At 40.5% G+C, this 18896-nt stretch overlaps 1 protein-coding gene across 1 annotated transcript in view; it reads left to right on the forward strand.

Moving 5' to 3' along the window:
• The window catches only part of LOC127571843 (rho guanine nucleotide exchange factor 9-like), a 40119-nt gene extending 22685 nt beyond the window's left edge, over positions 1–17434 (forward strand). The window contains 4 exon segments of the mRNA XM_052018590.1: positions 2781–2910; positions 6439–6570; positions 14997–15243; positions 17307–17434. Coding sequence (XP_051874550.1) covers positions 2781–2910; positions 6439–6570; positions 14997–15243; positions 17307–17434 — 637 coding nt within the window.
• The last annotated feature ends 1462 nt before the right edge of the window (positions 17435–18896 follow it).

Here is an 18896-nt window from a genome sequence, read left to right on the forward strand (position 1 = left end):
ATGTCATTGGTGCCTCATATCTGGGGAAGTGGTATAGACAGAAGCAGCTCAAAGTTTTGATAATTAACATAGATATATTTTGTCACTAATTGTAATCGCTATTGACAGGCAGATGCAGATGGAGCTCACCATTTTTTTCTTTTTCATTCAGGGGTTTTGGGTTTAACAGGATGAGCCAGCATTGAATTGCCCAAAGGTAGTTATGAGCTTTCTTCTCAAACACTGCAGTCTTTGAGGTGTGGGTCGACCCACAATGTGTTTTGGGAGGATTTTGACCCAGCAACGATGAAGGAACGGCAATATATTTCCAACTCAGGATTGTGTGTGGCTTAGAGGGCAACTTGCAAGTAATGGTGTTCCTATGCTTTTGTATCATGTTGAGCTCCTTGAGTGTTGTTGAAGCAACGCTCATCCAAGCAAGTGGAGTGTATTTCATCACACCCCTGACTTGTGCCTTGTAAATGGTAGATGGGATTTGAGGAGTTAGGAGGTGAATTACTCACCGCAGCATTCCTTGCCTCCGATCTGCTCTTGTAGCCACATTGTGTATATGTCTATCCAGTTCAGTTTCAGGTCAATGGTAAACCCCCCCAGGATATTGGCAGTGGGGGATCAGTGATGGTAATTGCCATTGAATGTCAGGGGGTGATAGGTGGATTTTCTCTTGTTGGATATCGTCATTGCCTGGCACTTGTGTGGTGTGAATGTTACTTGCCTCCTACCATCCCACACCTGGATATGTACAGCTGTCCTGTGTGCTTCTTTGAACATTGAAGTTTGGTAGGGCCCGAGTATTTGCACTATAGGAGTAATAGTTAAGAACACTCCAGTAGGTCTGCTATCTCATCTAAAATAAATAGATAGGCTTCAACACCTGCATACTGGGTGGTTCTGTTTAAATGTGTTAAACTGTTGGTGCATAGTGGAAAGTAAAGGTTTAGTTTGTGTGCATATTACCACAGAGTTCAGAAGACATAATGCCCCAGGAAGTATGTGCTACCAAACAGGCCTTTCCTATATGCTCTCCACCATCATTGGCCAGACAAGGGAAATGAGGCTAGATTGCATGGGTGGTTGAGTGCAGTCAAAGTGAAGAGAAGCCCAGTGATGGTAGGGAATGTCAGGAATCAGAACTGGGTAAGGGAACAAAACTGGGGTCACCTGGCCAGTATTAGAAGGCAGTGGGGTTATCATTGCACCTGAAGATTGGTGGGGAAGTGACAAGTGATATTATAGCAGGTTGGTAGGCAGCGAGGAGTAGGTTGACTGATCCACAGTCAGGGATGTGATTGGAAGACTGGAGGTTGTGCCAGCCCACCATATCAGTAGCTGCAATGGGAGTCAGCTGAGGATTAGGAGCTGTGAGTTTGAGTGCTGCGACTGGTGGGCAAATGGGGTGGAAGATGTAATCCCCCAGGTTAGCTGGCTAAATACATAAGAGGCAGAACCCCAGCACCAGTCTCCATCGGCTGTCATCTTCTAAGATAGATAAACTTCAGGTCATGTTGAATCAAACACCACAAGCACTGTAAGAGTGTAAGAGCCTGACTTGTAAGAGTGGCCCGTGCTCTCCATGAGCCGTACCTGCAAGCAGGACAATGTTCATTGGACGTCACCAAGCATGTCCACACTTTCCCATGTGTTACACCTGGAGATCTGGCTGGAAAATCAACAACTCTGTGAAACGCATTACTCCTGAATTTCCCTTGCATTTTATTGAACTTGTGGTACGTGGTGCACAAAAGCATAATGCTTATTCAGGCTAGTTTCTAGGCATAAATGTCCATACTAACACCTTAGATCAATTTCAATACCATGGTTCAGCACTATGCTGAAATTAATATTTGTTTAAAATTACTGTTTTGCCACAGTGAGTTAACTGGTGAAAATTCCAGAGAAAAGCAAGGAGAAAGAAAACTATATCTGCTTTTTGCTTTTAAATGGTGGAGGAAATTACAAAGAATAAATAGTCTGGCAGAGCCATTGAACAACTTGTTGTGAAACCAGCCTGATTTTTCTTCCTATAGCTTCACTGATAAAACCATCAATGGAAGAAAACTCAGACGGAATTTACGATGGGCAACAACCAAGTGGGGGGAGAATTTACTCCTATATTGTCCACTAAAAGCAAAGGAAAAGTTGATCTCTCATTTGCTTTCCTGAGTAAGGAGAAAGCAATATTAACAGGTCTTATTGGGAAATAAAAAAAACCATGGCAACACAATGGCTAAGTTACTAGACTATTTTGAAGAGGGCTGGGCTACTGATCTGGAGAGATTAGTTCAAATCCCACCGTTGCTTCAGGGGATTTAAAACCAAGAACCTTAAAAACACAAGAAAATGACAAGAATAGGCCTCTTGGCCCCTCAGCTCTGCCCCGCTATTCAATATTATCATAGTTGATCTATCTCAGTCCTCCACTCTTTCTCTGGGCCAGAAGTGGAGTTGAGATCTGCGTTAGGTCAGACCCTCAATTTCCCGAGCTTTCAAAAATTTGACTACCTCCACTTAGATATTTAAATAAAAATGCAGCATAAAAAAAGTAGCAGCAGTGGTGACCGAGAAACTATCAAATAGTTGTACAAACCTATCACTCGTCCTTAAGGGAACAAAACCAACCATCTTTACCCAGTCTGGTCTACATGCGTTTCCAGACCCACTAAATTAGACCCTGTGAACATAAAAAAAGGGATGGTACAATATCTGCACCTTCCATCTTGAGGTAATTTTGCTGTACTTGTAGACAGTATGTTTATAAGCTCTTTTCTTCATTCACTGAGGGATTACGCCAAGGTAGAAGAAGCTGTGGTTGCCATGAGGGAAGTACTTGATGCGATTAATGCTGAGAAAGGAGAGGGCGAGAATGAAGCTAAATTATCAAAGTTTCAGAAGTCAGTTTTAAATTGGAAGGTAAAAAACTGAGAGACTTCAAAACCATTTTACTATGTCCTCTCTTTAGCCTCCTTCCCAATTTGTTAAGACAAAATCTAGATTTTTTAAGCATAGACACTGGATGAGACATTTAGGTGCACTGAAGTACCATTGCACCAGTTTAGCCCCCTTAAAAGAGCTGATATGTTGGATAGACATATTTTTTGAAACCATGTTAACCATGTTGCTTACCTTTAAGAACAGTGGTTGCTGCTTGCAGTGCAAGCTTCCAGCATGTTTTCCCAGTGGGAGTTAATTGAGCAGCTCATAACTGCTGCATTATTGTCACAGTGATCACAGAAAAAGTCATCAAACCTTAAAGGATCTCTCCCCAAGGCAGCCACAGAACAGCTGCCAAAAGGCTGCAGTGGTGATGAGGGAGCATTCTCCTCTGTGTGTGGTCAGACCCTCCGCCCCTCTTTCTCTCTCTCTTTCCTCTCTCTGTGTCCCCCATCTCTCTGTCTCCCCATTTTTCTCTTTTCTCCCCCTCTCTCCCTCCATCCCCCTGCTGTGTCCTAATTGAGTTCCCATGCCATGAGTTGTCCCAAGTCACTGGAAGGTACAAGATGGTCTGTAAGGTAGAGATCACAGCATATTGTACTGAGGCACATAAACTACAAAAGGGTCAATCATTGAGAGATTAAAAGTATACTGAGTTTTTAAAAATATTAAGCATGACAAAATGAGGCTGGCAGATTTTGTGTATAATATCTATATATCAGAAAAGACATTCTTTTATTTGTTATTTATCCCGTAATCTCAGTATGTTCTGCTGCTTGTTTGTTATTGTGTGATGGTCATGTGGAAAGTCCAATTTTGGTCACTGGTTAGTTTTATTCATGGAAAATTCTGTCTCACTAATTTGAATTTTTTGAAGAGGCAACTGTAAATTGATAAGGGCAGTGTCATAGATGTTGTCTGCATGGACCTTTGACAAAGTCCCACATGGTAGGCTGGTCCAAAAGGTTAGAGACTCTGAGAACCAAGGCAAGCTGGCAAACTGGATCCAAAATTGGCTTGGTAATAGGAGGCATAGAGTGGTGTTGGAGGGTTGGTTTCCTGATTGGAGTTTGTGGCCAGTGGTGTGTACCACAAGGATCAGTCATTGATGTTTGTGATTTACATTAACCACTTGTATGTGAATGTAGGAGGTACTACGAGTAATTTTGTCGATGACATCAAAACTTGTGCTATTGTAGATAGCAAGGTGGATTGTCGGGCTTCAGCATGAAACTGATCAACGTAGGCATGGTAGTGTAGCGATTACCGTAACGCTATTATAGCACCAGTGGCCTGGGTTCAATTCCGGCTACTGTCTGTAAGGAGTTTGTACGTTCTCCCCGTGTCGGCATGGATTTCCTCCAGGTGTTCCAGTTTCCTCCCACATTCCAAAGACGTATGGGTTAGGAAATTGTGGGCATGCTATGTTGGTGCTAGAAGCCTGGCGACACTTGCGGGCTGCCCCCAGAACAGTCTACACAAAAGATGCATTTCACTGTGTGTTTCAATGTACATGTGACTAATAAAGAAATCTTATCTTAACTGGAAAGCTGCGTGGAGCAATGGCAATGGAATTTACTCCTGACAAGTGCAAAGTGATGCATTTGGGAAGGTGAAATAAGAGCAGTCCTACACATACATTGTAGATGGTTGGGCCCTGGGGAGTGTTGATGAATACAGGGATGTTGGGGTACAAATTTAAAGATCTCTGAAAGTGGCAGCACATGTGGTTAGGGTGGCGAAGAAGATGTACGGGATCCTTACCTTCACCATATGTTGTATAGAATATAAGAGCAGGGATGTCATGTTACAACTTTATAAAACATTGGTTAGGCCACCTGAAGCACTGTGTGCAGTTCTGGTCGCCACACTAGAGGGAGGATGTGAGTGCAATGGAGAGGGTGCAGAGGAGATTCACCAGGATGTTGCTGGAATTGGAGCATTTCAGCTATAAGGAGAGAGTAGATGGGTTGGGTTTGTTTTCCCTGGAGCAGATGAGGTTGAGGAAGGACCCTAATAGGGGTATACAAAATTATGAGGGGAATAGATAGGGTAGATGATAAGATTTTTTTTCCTTTGGTGCAAATGTCTAAAACAGAGGGCACAGTATAAAGTGAGAAGAAGGAGCTTTATACAAAGTCCGAGGGGAGATTTTTTCACATAGGGAGAGATTGTAATCTGGAACTTGTTGCCTGAGAAAGTGGTGGAGGCAGATCCTCTCACAAGTATCTAAGACAATCACTTGAATGACCAAAGCACTGAAGTCTATGGACAAAATGTGGGTAAATGAGACAAGTATAGATAAGTACAATGGTCAGCATGTACATAATGGGCTGAAGGGCCTGTTTCTGTGTTGTATGACTATGACTTTATGATGATGGAAAATGGTGAGAATGAAACAAATGAGTGCCTAGTGTGACTCAGCTTCTTAATATTTATATAGTTATAGTTTTATTGTTCAATAAAACTATAACTGCTATCAACTGCCTGCCAAAGCCCTCCTGCAGTTTATGTCACTATGTTGGAGATCTTGCATCAGTAGCAGATTTTCTGTCATATAATTTGCCTTGGTGATGATCAATGAAATTATCTGCCATTGCTGACACATTTAGCACAACACATTCTCTCCCACCTTCTCTTCCAGCAGAAAATTCTTTGCTTACATTCCTAACAGAAAACACAAATGTATGTTGCACACCATACACCATAATTTCCGTGGCAAGCAGGTGTTCTTTAAACACAAAAGGTACTTAAAATGGTTGATGTAAAATTAGAGACATAGAGTCTTAGAGCACAGAAACAGACCCTAGGGCCGACCTTTTTGCCCATCTACACAAATCCCCTTTGCCTGCTTTAGCTCTGTATCCGTCTTTGCCTTACCTGTCTAAATGCCTCTTAAATGCAGTCATGGTGTCTTATACCATCACATCCTCCCACAGCGTGTTTGAGATATCAACGACTCTGTGCGAAAGACTTTCCCCTCAGATTTCCTTTAAAATTCCTTCCTTTCACCTTAAACCGACACCTTCTTGTTTTTGATACTCCTACCACTGAAGAAAGATTCTGACGATCTACCCTATCTAAGCCATCTATTATTCATAGTGTAAGATTTTGTTTTAGAAATTACCATTGTCTTAATACTAAGTAGACACTAAGGGGCCAAATTTCCTTAGGACTTGTCTTTCACTACCACTGTTTATGCTGGTTTAGAGCCCACTGACAGGGATCTGACTGAATTCCTTTCTTTATTATGGTGGTGCAGTAAAAGATCTGACATGCCATTGTCCATTTGAGGAGTTAATCCATTGGAAATAATTTCTCCTTTCAAATTATGGCAGAAGGAATTGTGAAAGCATTAAACATTCAGCCCCACCCAGCACCTACAACAGGAGTTCAAAGTTCTCAATGATCTGCGGTCACCTTTTATTCCATCTCCTAGACCAAATAACTGAACAAGTGAAAAAAATCATAATAGAGCTGGTGCTTATGAAATGTTTATATTCTCAGGGTGATGATATTACAGTCCGTAGCACGCAACTGATTCATCGTGGTGATCTAGTTCTGGTTAATGAACGAGGTGCCAGGGCAAAGAATTATGTGGCTTTCCTCTTTGACCATCAGATGTTTTTATGCAAAAAGGTAAAATCCCAGCTAAAGATTAAGATGTTAACATTTCAAATAGCTGGTTTAAAATTTTTCTGCTGTCAGTGCTACTAATTATGTTTTGTATACTTGCTGGGTATATTATCGAAGTCAAAAATGTAGAGGAGGTGACTTAACATTTCTGTTGTTTAAACTTCCTTGCCTTAAGACATTGTCTCCATCCTTAGTCTAAGCACAGATGTTGGATGTTTTTTACACAATATATCCATTGTTGAGGCCTTCCATATTACTCCTCCTTCCCTGACTCCCTCTCTGCTTCTTTGATTGTCCAATTCCCAATCTATTTCCCAGAAACTAATGCTTCAGCCTGATAGGTTCAGTACTTCCTCTGTACACACTTTCTGCATTCATCTCATCAATGAAGTGCCCACAACCTGTTCCCAGTTGCCTCCTTGCCAACCACCTTCCCCCTCAGTGATATCTGAACTTTAATCAATTTCCCCATCTGTTTCAAGGCATCAATTTCACCTCCTACTATTCCATCCACAACTATTCCATTCCATTCCATTCCAGGGTGGCAGAGTGTCACAACTAGCAGAGCTGCAGCCTCATAGCAACAGAAACTCGGGTTCAATCCTGAGCTGACCTTGGATGCTGCCTGTGCAGAGTCTGCATGTTGTCTCTGTCGCTGCATGGGTTTCCAAAGATGTGTGATATGGTAGGTTAATTTGCACTGTAAAGTACCCCTAGGTGAGTGGTAGAATCTGGGGGTGGGGGGAAGAATTGATAGGAATGTGAAGAGAATAAAAAGGTTAAAGTTAAGGGTAAAAGCCACGGGTAACAAGTACAAGGAATCATGGATGTCAAAGGATATAAACAGTTGGAAAAAAAATAAAGGAATCATAAGGTTGGTTTAGAGAACTAAAGACAGGGAGGCCCAGCTAAGGTATTAAAAGTGTACGAAGACTCTTAAAAAGGACATTAGGAAGGCAAAGAGGGGTTATGAAATATCACTGGCAGACAGGATTAAGGTAAATGCAAAGGCATTTTATACTAAGGATAAAACAATAACCAGGGGAAAGAGTAGAGCCCATTAGGGACAACCAGAGCCAGCTGTGCATGGAGCCAGAAGGTATAGGTGAGGTCCTAAATGAATACTTTTAATTGGTATTCACATAGGAAACAGACCCTGTAGTTGGATAATTCAGTAAAGGAGAAGGTGAAATTCTGGTACAAGTCTCCATAAATAGAGAGGAGGTACTGGATACCTTAGTGGGATTAAAGGTGGATAAATCCCCAGGGCTGGATGAGATTTATCCCAGGTTAATCTGGGAGGCAAGGGAAGAGGTTGCAGTGGCTCTGGCTGAGATTTTTAAATCTTCGCTGGACACAAGTGAGGTGCCAGATGACTGGAGAATAACAGATGTGGCCCCCCCTTTTCAAGAAGGGCAGCAGGAAAAAGCCTGGTAACTATAGACCTGTGAGCTGAACATCGTAGTGGGGAAAATATTGAAAAAAATTCTGAAGGACGAGATTAATGATCACTTGGAAAGGCAGGGACTGATGAGAGAAAACCAGCATGTCAAGGCTTTGTTGAGGGCAGATTTTGTCTGACCAATCTGATTGAATTTCTTGAGCAGGTAACAAAATGATTTGATGAGGGCAGTACAATAGATGTTGCTTACATGGACTTTAGTAAAACCTTTGACAAAGTCCCACTTGGGAGATTGATCCAAAAAGTTAGGGCCCATGGGATCCAGGGCAAGTTGGCAAATTGGATCCAAGATTAGCTTGGCATTAGGAGGCAGAGTGATGGTATGGGGCTGTTTTGTGATTGGATACCTGTGGCTAGTGGTTTTCCACAGGGATCAATGCTGGGACCCTTGCTGTTTTTGGTATGAATGATTTGGATGTTGATGTAGGAGGCTTGATCAATAAGTTTGCAGATGACATGAAGACTGCTGGAGTTGTTGACAGAGTGGAAGGTAGTCTTAGGCTGCAGGGCAATATTGATATGTTGGTGAAATGGGCCAAGGCATGACAGGTGGAATATAATCCTGATAAATACGAGGTAATGCATTTTGGGAGTATTAATGAGGCTAGGATATATACCATGAGTGGTAGGGTCCTAGAGAGTATTAAGGAACAGAGGGACCTTGGTGTGCAAGTCCAAAGATCCTTGAGGTGACAGAAGTAGTACATACTGTGAATAAGAAGGCACATGGAATACTGGCCTTCATTAGTCAGGGCATTGAATACAAGAGCAGGGAGGTTATGCTCCAATTATATAAAACATTGGTCAGACCTCAGCTGGAGTACTGTGTGCAGTTCTGATCACCACACTACAGGAAAGATGTTATAGAATTGGGCAGGGTGCAGAGAAAATTCACCAGAATGTTGCCTGGGATGGATTGTTTTAATTATAAGGACAGACAGGAGAGGGTAGGTCTGTTTTCCCTGGAGCGGAGAAGCTTAAGGGGGAAAATGATTGAGATATATCAAATTATGAAGGGAAAGATTGGGTAAACTTCAGGAAACTTTTTCCTTTATCATGTGAATAAAACTAGAGGACTTAGATTTAGCGTAAGAGGGAAGAGATTTAGAGGGGATCTGAGGGGGACCTTTGTCACCCAGAGAGTAGTGAGTACCTGGAACACACTGCCTGAGAGAGTCGTGGAAACAGGATCGCTGAAAGCATTTAAGAAATATCTAGATGAACACTTAAATCACCAAGGTATTGAAGGCTGGAAGATGGGATTGATATGGATGGGTGTTCACTGGTCAGTGTGAACATGGTCCAAATGGCCTGTTTCTGTGTTCTATGACTCTATAACTAATGTTGGGTTAGTGTAAATGGGTGATTGGTGGTTATCATGGATTCAGAGGGTTTAATGGCCTGTTTCTGTGCTGTATCTCTCCATGACTCCATGAGTCAATGACTTATTGCTCCAAAGCCAACCTAATACCACAATTAAATCCAACCTTTTAGTCTAGTTTTCACCACATCCACGACATTGAACAGTCTACTTCACTGCCATAAACACTATTCCTTGCTACTTAGACCTGTGAATGTATCATCTTCCTTTCCTGCCTTTGATACCAACCACTCTGTCCATCTTTCTCCTCTTTCTCCAATGTCTTCTGATTCTGTAAGTTTGACGGCTCCCCTGAAATTCCATTCTTTATTTCCATATCAAAAATATTCACCCAAGATTTTCTCTGTCACTATTCTTGATGCTGTCACTGTATTGGTAAAGTGCTTGTTTCTAGCTTTGTGTATCCATTAATTCATTGGCGGGAAAACATTGGGCTACCCGTGTATAATTTTTCAGGTATAGACTGACCAGAATATAATTGGAAAACTTTTTAAACAACTTTTCATCAGCACACAGTTTCACCTTTGGTATATCCCTGGATTTGCCTAGGCTCTACCCTCTACCCTCTACCCTCTACCTTCATCATTTATGTGTTACCCAAGAAACCAGACAATTGTAATGGTTCAGCTGCCAGCTTGAAATGAAGGTTTCCTCCTGCTCAATGTTAGCACCACTAAAGTCCCCTTGCTTTTTTAAATTTTGAGGCATTCTTTATAGCAATTCTACTATTCCTTAATTTTCTGCCATCCCCATGAAAGTTATAAACCTACAAACCAAAGCAATTGTGAGTTTGTTGTGTCCAACAGCTTGGATTTGTTCCTTCCATTATAGAGACCCATCTCTTAACTTGCCTCTCTATGCATGAGCTATAAAATCTCAAGAGTTGCAGTGCATTGGCAGGTTTTTCTGTGCAATTGCTCATTGTTTTTCTTACCTTATTGTGACATATGTGCCAAATGTATAACTCTGCTATCTCAGACATTTATGGGTTAAAATATTGCCCATACTCTGTGCTATCTCTTTAGCTTTCTGCAAAGCTATTGAGCTAGTAAGTGTATAATATGCTTCAGAGCTGATATCTGTGAATTAAATTGCTTTTTTCAATTCCCTTGATGCAACACTTAATTACTGGACATTCTCCATACTTGTCTTCCACCTCAAGAATGGAAAACAATCTCCATCTTCTATGTGTAGGATTTGAATGAATCACAAGCCTTGTTATAAACCCCAGGGAGCCTACTATGCTCAAGCAGGATTTTATTTTCTCTTTTCCTGCCAAAAGAGTGTCCTGGACTCCAGCCTCCTGTGTGTTTGCACTCTATACTTACAGTATACCCTTTTATATTGCATACAAACAAGGTCTGTGTTGCTATAATTTTTACTTTGAAAACAGTTAATGCAGCTTTAAGAATTGCAGCAGCTGTGCTGAATGATTGCTGTTGCCTGCAATTCTCTCTCTCTCTCTCTCTCTCTCTCTCTCTCTCTGTCTTGCTCGCTCCCTCTCTCACTTGCTCTCCCTGACTGAGCTGCTGTTACCCACTAAGCCTAAATTCAACAGTTTTCAAGGACATTTCCTGCCTCTTCTTCTGCTTTTATCTTGCAACCACAGAGTTTTTTCGAGAGTTTCACGTTGAGAGCAATCCAGGAGCGATCCTTTGGAGATGCGTTAATGGTTTCTTTTCACTATTGTCCCCTGTGGTGCCGATCTTGTTGCCAGTTTGGGAGCTCTAACCACGATAATATTTTTTTGGACACCAGGAGCTTCAAAAGAAGAATGTGTTCTTTATTACGATCCAACAGCAGGGCACCCAAGTAGGTGGTGTTTGTGTCATGGATGACATCATTTTGTTTTACACCCACATGACTTTTTACATATAGTACATAAATATGCCACACTGCTCACTTGTCAATCCAAGTAAGTATGTTGTCCAAGTCATAATACATGGCCACGGGCTGTTTCATTATTTGAAGAAGCAAGGTTAGAAATAGATTGGGCATAACTATCAGCAAATATCCCTAGTTCTTAATTTAAGATGAAGCACTACCAGGCGCACCTGGAAATGATGGTGTGCCAGCCTGGTGAAGCTGCAATACACAACTACATGCATGTTAAACAGTGAAGACAGCGTGGAATAAATTAAAGCAAATGATATCACAAGCCACGGATCAGATTGAAGCTCTTCAGTCCCATCTCATCTCACTATGAATGATGAAGGAGAATTAAACTGCTAATGGGAGGAGGGGCTCCAAGAACATCTCCATCCTCAACAACGCTAAAGAATAGTTTGAAACATTTGTGACCATGTTCAGCAACAAGTACTGAATAAGTGATCTATCTTGATTTCCTCCTGAGATCCTCGACATCACAGAAGCCAGAGTTCAGCCAATTTGTTTTGTTCTACATGGATCAGAGCTCTGGATACAGCAAAGGCCAGCCAACATCCTAACTGTACTACTGAAGAACTGCGCTACAGAATGAGTTGTACCTGTGGCCAAGCTGTTCCAGTTCATTTACAACACTGGAATTTATGCAACAAGGTATGTCCCATTCACAAAAGGCAGCACAAATTCAATCCTCTGCATTATCTTCTAAAGCCCATATTGCCATTTTGGTTGTGCATCCTGTGGTGAGTGATTCACCTCCTGGCACTCCAAAGCCTTTTCATCTACCAAGACACACGTCAAGAATGTGAAGGAATCCTCTCCACTTGTCAGAGTGATCGCAGCACTAACAATTGCAAAGCAACCTGGGTGATGCACCTGCCATTTTTGAATAGCTGGCATTTTGTGGAAGAAGTTGAAGGTAGTAAAGTTGATACTGTTAATTGTGTGGAGGGGTGGTGGTACATGTGAATGTTATTTCAGTGCTTTTGAAAATTAACTTTTTTTTGACACAAGCACTGTGGCTGGAAAACTCCACTTAAAAGCCAGCAGGTCTTCAAGGAACTGACAATTTTTATCATCACAACTGTGCAGAAGTTTGGAACTTTGCACAGATGCTCACCAATGCTGCCACCACTCTGCTCCACCTTTGGGGTCCTCAAAGTTCAGCAGGTTTCACACTGGTTGGGAAACTGCCCATTGAATCCAGCCCAGTTTAGCAGATTGATTTTAATTGAAAGAGAACTGTAAGCACAAACTAATTTTCTTTTATTTAACTCAGCTGATTTATATGTACTTAATTGTTTTTAACTCATTACTTCTCAGTTTAAGAAGTTAAACATTTTGAATGCATTGGATGCTGGTGAATAGCAGAAACATTTGCAAGCATTCGGAATTGAGTTAATGGCTGTGACCATTAGATCAAGTGATGTCTGTAGCCTTCCTCCCCTTTATAATAAAACTTTGCCAGTTTCCCTTGCTTAGCTGAAAGCAGAGAAGCACAATGGTCAGGTGATGTTAAGAGGAGGCAATGCTGATACCAACCTGATCTTGTAAAGCAAAAAAGATTGTGAGATGAATGGGGTGCAGTGACTCAGCACCCTATTCAATCCTGACCCCTGGTGTTGTCTGTGTGGAATTTACAGTTCAATCCTGACCTCTGGTGTTGTCTGTGTGGAATTTACATGTTCTCCCTGTGACTGCATGAGTTTCCTTCCTCCCCTTGATCTGGTTTCCTCCCACATCCTAATTGGCTATTATAAATTGCCCCTAGTGTAGGTGGGTGGGAGAAGATTCAAGGAACAGTTTGATGGAATTCTGAGAAGGAATAGATTACAGAAAGAATGGGAGTGATGGGATTACTCTGAGAGCCTGTGTAGACATGATGGGCTGAGTGGCCTTCTGTATCATAAGAAAATATAGGGGACAATTAGAATGTGAGAAGGAGGATTGCTCAAAAGGATACCATCATCTTATGTGGTCTCTGTGTCTCGTCTACTTATGTCTTCTGTCCCCTTAGATCTAGTAAGTCCAAGGATCTGAGCTGAACCAGGCAATTGTCCTGCAATAGTCTTCTATGGTTACAAAAATAGAAAATGATGGAAATACCTGTTTGTTGTGGGAAGAGAACTGGAGCCAACATTTCAGATGAAGACCCTGCTTTCCAATATTTTCTGCTTTTCTGCAGCTTTCTAGCTTCTGCATTTTGTTTTGTCAAATTTCTGTTGCTGTCTCTGATTGTGTGCTACAGGCTCCTACAGAAGAGAGAGAGAAATGTGCCAATGAATATGTGGTAATGTTTTTTAGTCATATGCTTGCCATTGTTGAAATGCTGGCATTTTGTGGAAGGCATGAAATGGAGGAAGTAAAGTTAGTACTGTTAAGTACGTGAGGGTGTGGTGATAGGTGTGAATGTTATTTTGGTATCCTACATGGTGGAGACTGTGGTTAGGTAAACTGGGTGTGTTGTATGGAACTGGCTGTAAGGCTGGTGGAACATCTTAGGGATATGGGAGATGAAAGTATGTTCAATAGCCTTGATCACCCAAGCATGATAGGTTATTGAACTTCCTGCACTGAAGCAACGAGTCTTTGGGCTAGACTTCCACTGAGGGCATCTTCCACTGGCACTTGCCAACATGCCTGGGCAGCTTTCTGCATCTCCGTGGCAGAAAACATTTCTCTACCCAGTGAAAATCAAAATAAAAATGTAGATGCTGGAAATCTAAATAAAACAAAACAGCAAATGCTGGAAATACTCAACAGGTCAGGCCGCATCTGTGGGAAGAGAAACAGAGTCAATGTTTCAGGTCAGAGACCTTTTGTCAGAACTCAAAAAGAGGCAAAAGCAGCTTGTTAAGCTGCAAAAAGGATGGGAGGTGTCTCTGATAGGACAAAACCAGGGTGACCATGGTGTAAATAAGGTTATCTGGTCAATGAATGAATGGGAGCAATTAGAAGGTGAGAATATAGATAAAATAATCTAAAGAAAAGAATGTGGGAGTTGTGAAATGCAGAGAACGGGGAAAAGCCCAGCAGGTCAGGCTGGGTATATCCTCTACTCCCAGAGAGAGAGAAAAAGGTAAAAAAAGGGGGAAAAAATCAAGCTTAGCTAATATTACAGAGGGATGACTGTTATAGACCAAGAATTCAAGCTACCTGAGGTTGTCGAATTCAACAGTGAGTCAAAAGGCTGCAATGTGCCCAGACAGCAAATGAGGTACAGCATGTTGATTCTGTTTCTCTTCCCACATATATTTTCTACCAAGTTCATCAGTGCCCCAGTAGAATGGTGCCTGAGAAACAGTGCTCAACCTTAACCTCCTGGCTTGAGCTTCAGCACAAATACCTGCCTGAAATGTCATTTGTAATTGGTAATTGGTTTACTATTGTCACATGTACTGAGATATAGTGAAAGGCCTTGTTTTGCATGCCACCCATACAGATCATTCCAAACATAAGTACATCGAGGTAGTCAAAAGTAATAATAGAATGCAAATCATAGTGTTACAGTTACAGAGAAAGTGCAGTGCAGGTAGTCAAATAAAGTGTAAGGGCCATGATGAGGTAGATTGAGAGATCAAGAGTTTATCTTTAACGTTCAAGACCATTCAATTGTTGATATATTAGGTGGATATTGACAAAATGGCTTAATAGTTAAAACTGGTAATATGATTAACAGTTGTACTTTGGCATATTTCACAGGATCTGATACGTCGATACACACTTTACTACAAAGAAAGAATCTACATGGAAACCTGCATACTGATAGATGTGGATGATGGAGATGACATGGAATTCGACTGCAAAGTCAAAAATGCTTTCAAACTTAGAAGCAAGCTTTTTGAAGAGCGGTGTAGACTTTTCTTTGCAAAGACTCCCGCAGACAAACAGTTATGGCTTTGTGCCTTTGAGGAGGAGAGAAATATTGCTGAAGGCAATAAACTCAGAGGTAAGAGCAAGCAGGTTGAGATAGGAATGGGTGGGAAACCAACGTTCCTAATTTGAAATATCTCTTAACCCTTCCCTCATGGAATATTAAAAGGGACCTTTATGCTATGGGTTAAAACACCAATTGAGAAGTTGTCCACATTAAAGTTTTGGATAGTTAATTCAATAAGACTATCTATCCAAACTTTCTGCAGACATTGAGTTGATCCATGGACAACTAGGCATACTTTCAGATGATTGCTATGTTCTGCTTAGGCTTTGACTTTTTCAGTTTTTACTTTTGGTTCTATTCAAGCTGATTATTCAATTTTCAGCAGTTTTTAACAAAATGGGCTTTTTTTCAGTTTTCAACAGAAGAGATAATCAACTATCAGTCTCCATGAAGCACAATGGGAAATAATAACAATGCCAGACCAGTTTCACCTTAATTATTTCTTCAACAAAACTTTCCACTCATTTGTGTCATTACAAGATCTTCTCTGTTTCTTGTCCCTTTTCTACCTCCACTGATTAAAGCAGCCCACAAATGAGCAGAATTGGTCAGTAGTCGTTGTGAGCATTTGGACAAATTCATGATGCATTCAGAAAACAAAATGAATAAAAATGTAAGTTCAACATGGTTGACATTTATTGCTGGTGGGGTTATAACAGTAGTGAATTCCTTAGCAAATTTAAATAAAAGATCGTTCAAATGTTTTCGTCCCACTGCCAATAAATTGCATTTTAAATTCTAGAGCCTCCTCAAAGACTTGCATGCAAATAAAATTAGCAGAAACTTCCTAAAGTTACCAATTTGATCCTGGGCCTTCTTCTCATATAATGTTTCTAAAGCTAACAAAAAAAAAGACGGAAATCGTCCAAATTCTATTTGGACTGAATATAAAAGTGTGCATTGTGCCAATAATGACAGAAATTATGCTGAAATAAACAGCGCTTTTGAAGAGTTACTCCCAAGTGTTATGTTTGGAATTTGCAACTTTTTGCGATTTATTGGCAGTAGGACGATAACATATGAAGGATCTTTTATTTAAATTTACTGAGGAATTCATTACTGTACCCCAATATAATCAGAAAATTATTTTGTATATCTTTTAAAAGTCATGTCAGGACTTTAATATCAGGTTACTCACAGTTGGTGGATTGACACCAACTTCTTATCAATGCATTGATTAAAATGGACCAAGGTACCACTCCTAACAATATCACAATGTTTATTGCATCTTTTTAAAAAGTATTTTGAGGCTAGAAGTTCAAGTTCAGCTGGTACTGCAAAACATGTTCCACAATGGGTGTCAGTACCTTGTACACGACCTCCAAAAGTCTATTCCATTGACTTGAATAGAATAAATTTCAGAAGCAGAGCACAATATGGTGACACTACTCTATAGTGTATTTAGCACCACCAAACAGGAAATGGGTTTCTGTGAATTTTTACACATGCTTATCTTTTTGTATGGTTATGGATCCACAAACTTTCCTAGCCATTGGCTAGCACCTCCTTAGAGCTGTCAGTCCTCTCCTACACATTGCCTGCATTAGCTGAATTATCTGTATACTGCTTAAAATGCAAATAAGCAATAATTTAAAGAATTGAGTTGAAATTGTTTAATATGTAAGAATAACACCATGAAAAAGGCAAATGTGAGAATTGGCCCCACATTTATCAGGCCAAAATAATAATATTTGCAAGTTTTTGTAAATATATTTGATGTAAGATTTATTTTTTTATTATTATAGAGTGTAATCATATAATTAAAACTACCACTTCTATGGCAAAATTTTGAGAAATATTACAAAATAGTGGTTATTAAGACAACAGTAAAATACTTCCCTGCATAAGAGAAATGTCACTTTCAAAAGGAATTATGATCAGGCATTCACAGATAATGACCTAATAATACTGCAAAGTCTGACAAAGTTTAGGAAGATATGATTCTTAGCTTAAGAGCAAGAAAGTCTAAATATGGTCATCTAACAATGTCCACTTGAACTAATGTTTGGAGGGAATAATTGGTTATACTGCTCGATGTGAAATCTCTAACATTAATTTTTCTTCTATCTCAGAGGACAGCTACTACAACTTTCCAGCACTGAACCTTTCAACTGTCATGCCAGAGCAGTCTTTCATATCTCAGCCCAAGCGCAGGAAATCAGTCAACCTGCTCAAGTTCAGGAAGAGATTATTCTCATAATGAAATTGTGGCCATGCTATTCCAAGGAGTCGCTTGCAGACTAGTAGCACTGGCCATGAACTTGTGCACCCTGTGGATACCAGCAAAGGCCACACTTCTGCTTAATAACAGTAATCTCAGCAGGAAGTGGGGACATGTTTTGTAACCTCTGCTCTACTGAGTGCTAAAGACTCATCTGTTCAAAGGAAATTTCTTCAGAGAATATAAATTTTTATTGGGCTCTCCATCGTTTGTATTTTTACAGTGTCATCATCAGGAAACACCAAAATTGCTATAAACAAGGTCATTCCAAGACTCCCACCTCGCCGTTTAGTTTTCCTTTGTGTTTTAATTAGAATACTCTGTTATTTTAATATCATTAATTCCTATATATTATTTCATCAGGCAGTGAATTTGAACTGTAATTTGGAAGTTGCTTTGCCAATTATTTAGTGAGAAGAGGCTAAATTAATTGCACACAATTAACTCATTTAGGATTCCTAAATTAAACGCAGAATGTTTTGCTGTCCTCCAATCGATTACAGAGATACACAAACCTGCAATTGCACACAGTCAAGGAGCTTTAAAAGTCAACATTGTAGAACTCAAATACTGCAATAAAGCAAACCTGCCAGCAATTGATTGCCCATAATAAACCCTACCTGATATTATATTCAATTGTATTTAGTGTGTAGGTAAATTTGACAGGATGCTGCTGCCAATTTTGCAGATTACACCCAATATCAGTTTCACATGTGTTTCTACATCTCAAAGTCTTCAACCAGTGCAAGCATATAGATGAATAATCATTCTCTTTCATAACTGGCTTTCCTAACATGAAACAATCTCATGTGGTGTACTGCTATGGTCAAACATGATGCAGAATAATGAATAAACAACAACAACTTTCATTCATCTTCATATGGATAACATCCTAAAACATCCCAATAGTGCAGAAGGAAAAATTCAAGCTGCAGAAGACGATCATTGGTTAAAAGTATGAGCTACTCCATTGATTTGAAGTGGGAAATAGATTTCACAATTATCCAGCATTTGCACTCAAAGTAGAATTTAATCCCTGGCCTTTGCATGTGATATGCTTCTAAATGAAGACCACTGGGCAAGCTCCACCGCTGCCAGTCCCTATGCAATGCACACTTGTCATTGCTGCTGCAGAATTAGAGTGGGGATATGTGCTGGAGAAATCATCCATGCCTCAGTTAATGGCTGAACGAAGAAATGGTTGTGCATATTATAAGGTCCTACTTTGAGCCATGTTGAAGAGTCAGTTGCTGAAGTCAGCCCTCAATTTTTCAGACATGTTTCCATGGACAAATTGAGGCTTTCTGCTTCTTTCATAAGACTCCATTTCTTATAATGTTACCCATGAGTGGCTAGCTCTGACACCACCATGTCTGATGGCCCCATCTCCATCCTATCACTCTTAGATTTTGCATTCCAGTCCAGGGTCACTATGTGAACT

The sequence above is a fragment of the Pristis pectinata genome, chromosome 6 (genome assembly GCF_009764475.1).
Source record: "Pristis pectinata isolate sPriPec2 chromosome 6, sPriPec2.1.pri, whole genome shotgun sequence".
Lineage (NCBI taxonomy): Eukaryota > Metazoa > Chordata > Chondrichthyes > Rhinopristiformes > Pristidae > Pristis > Pristis pectinata.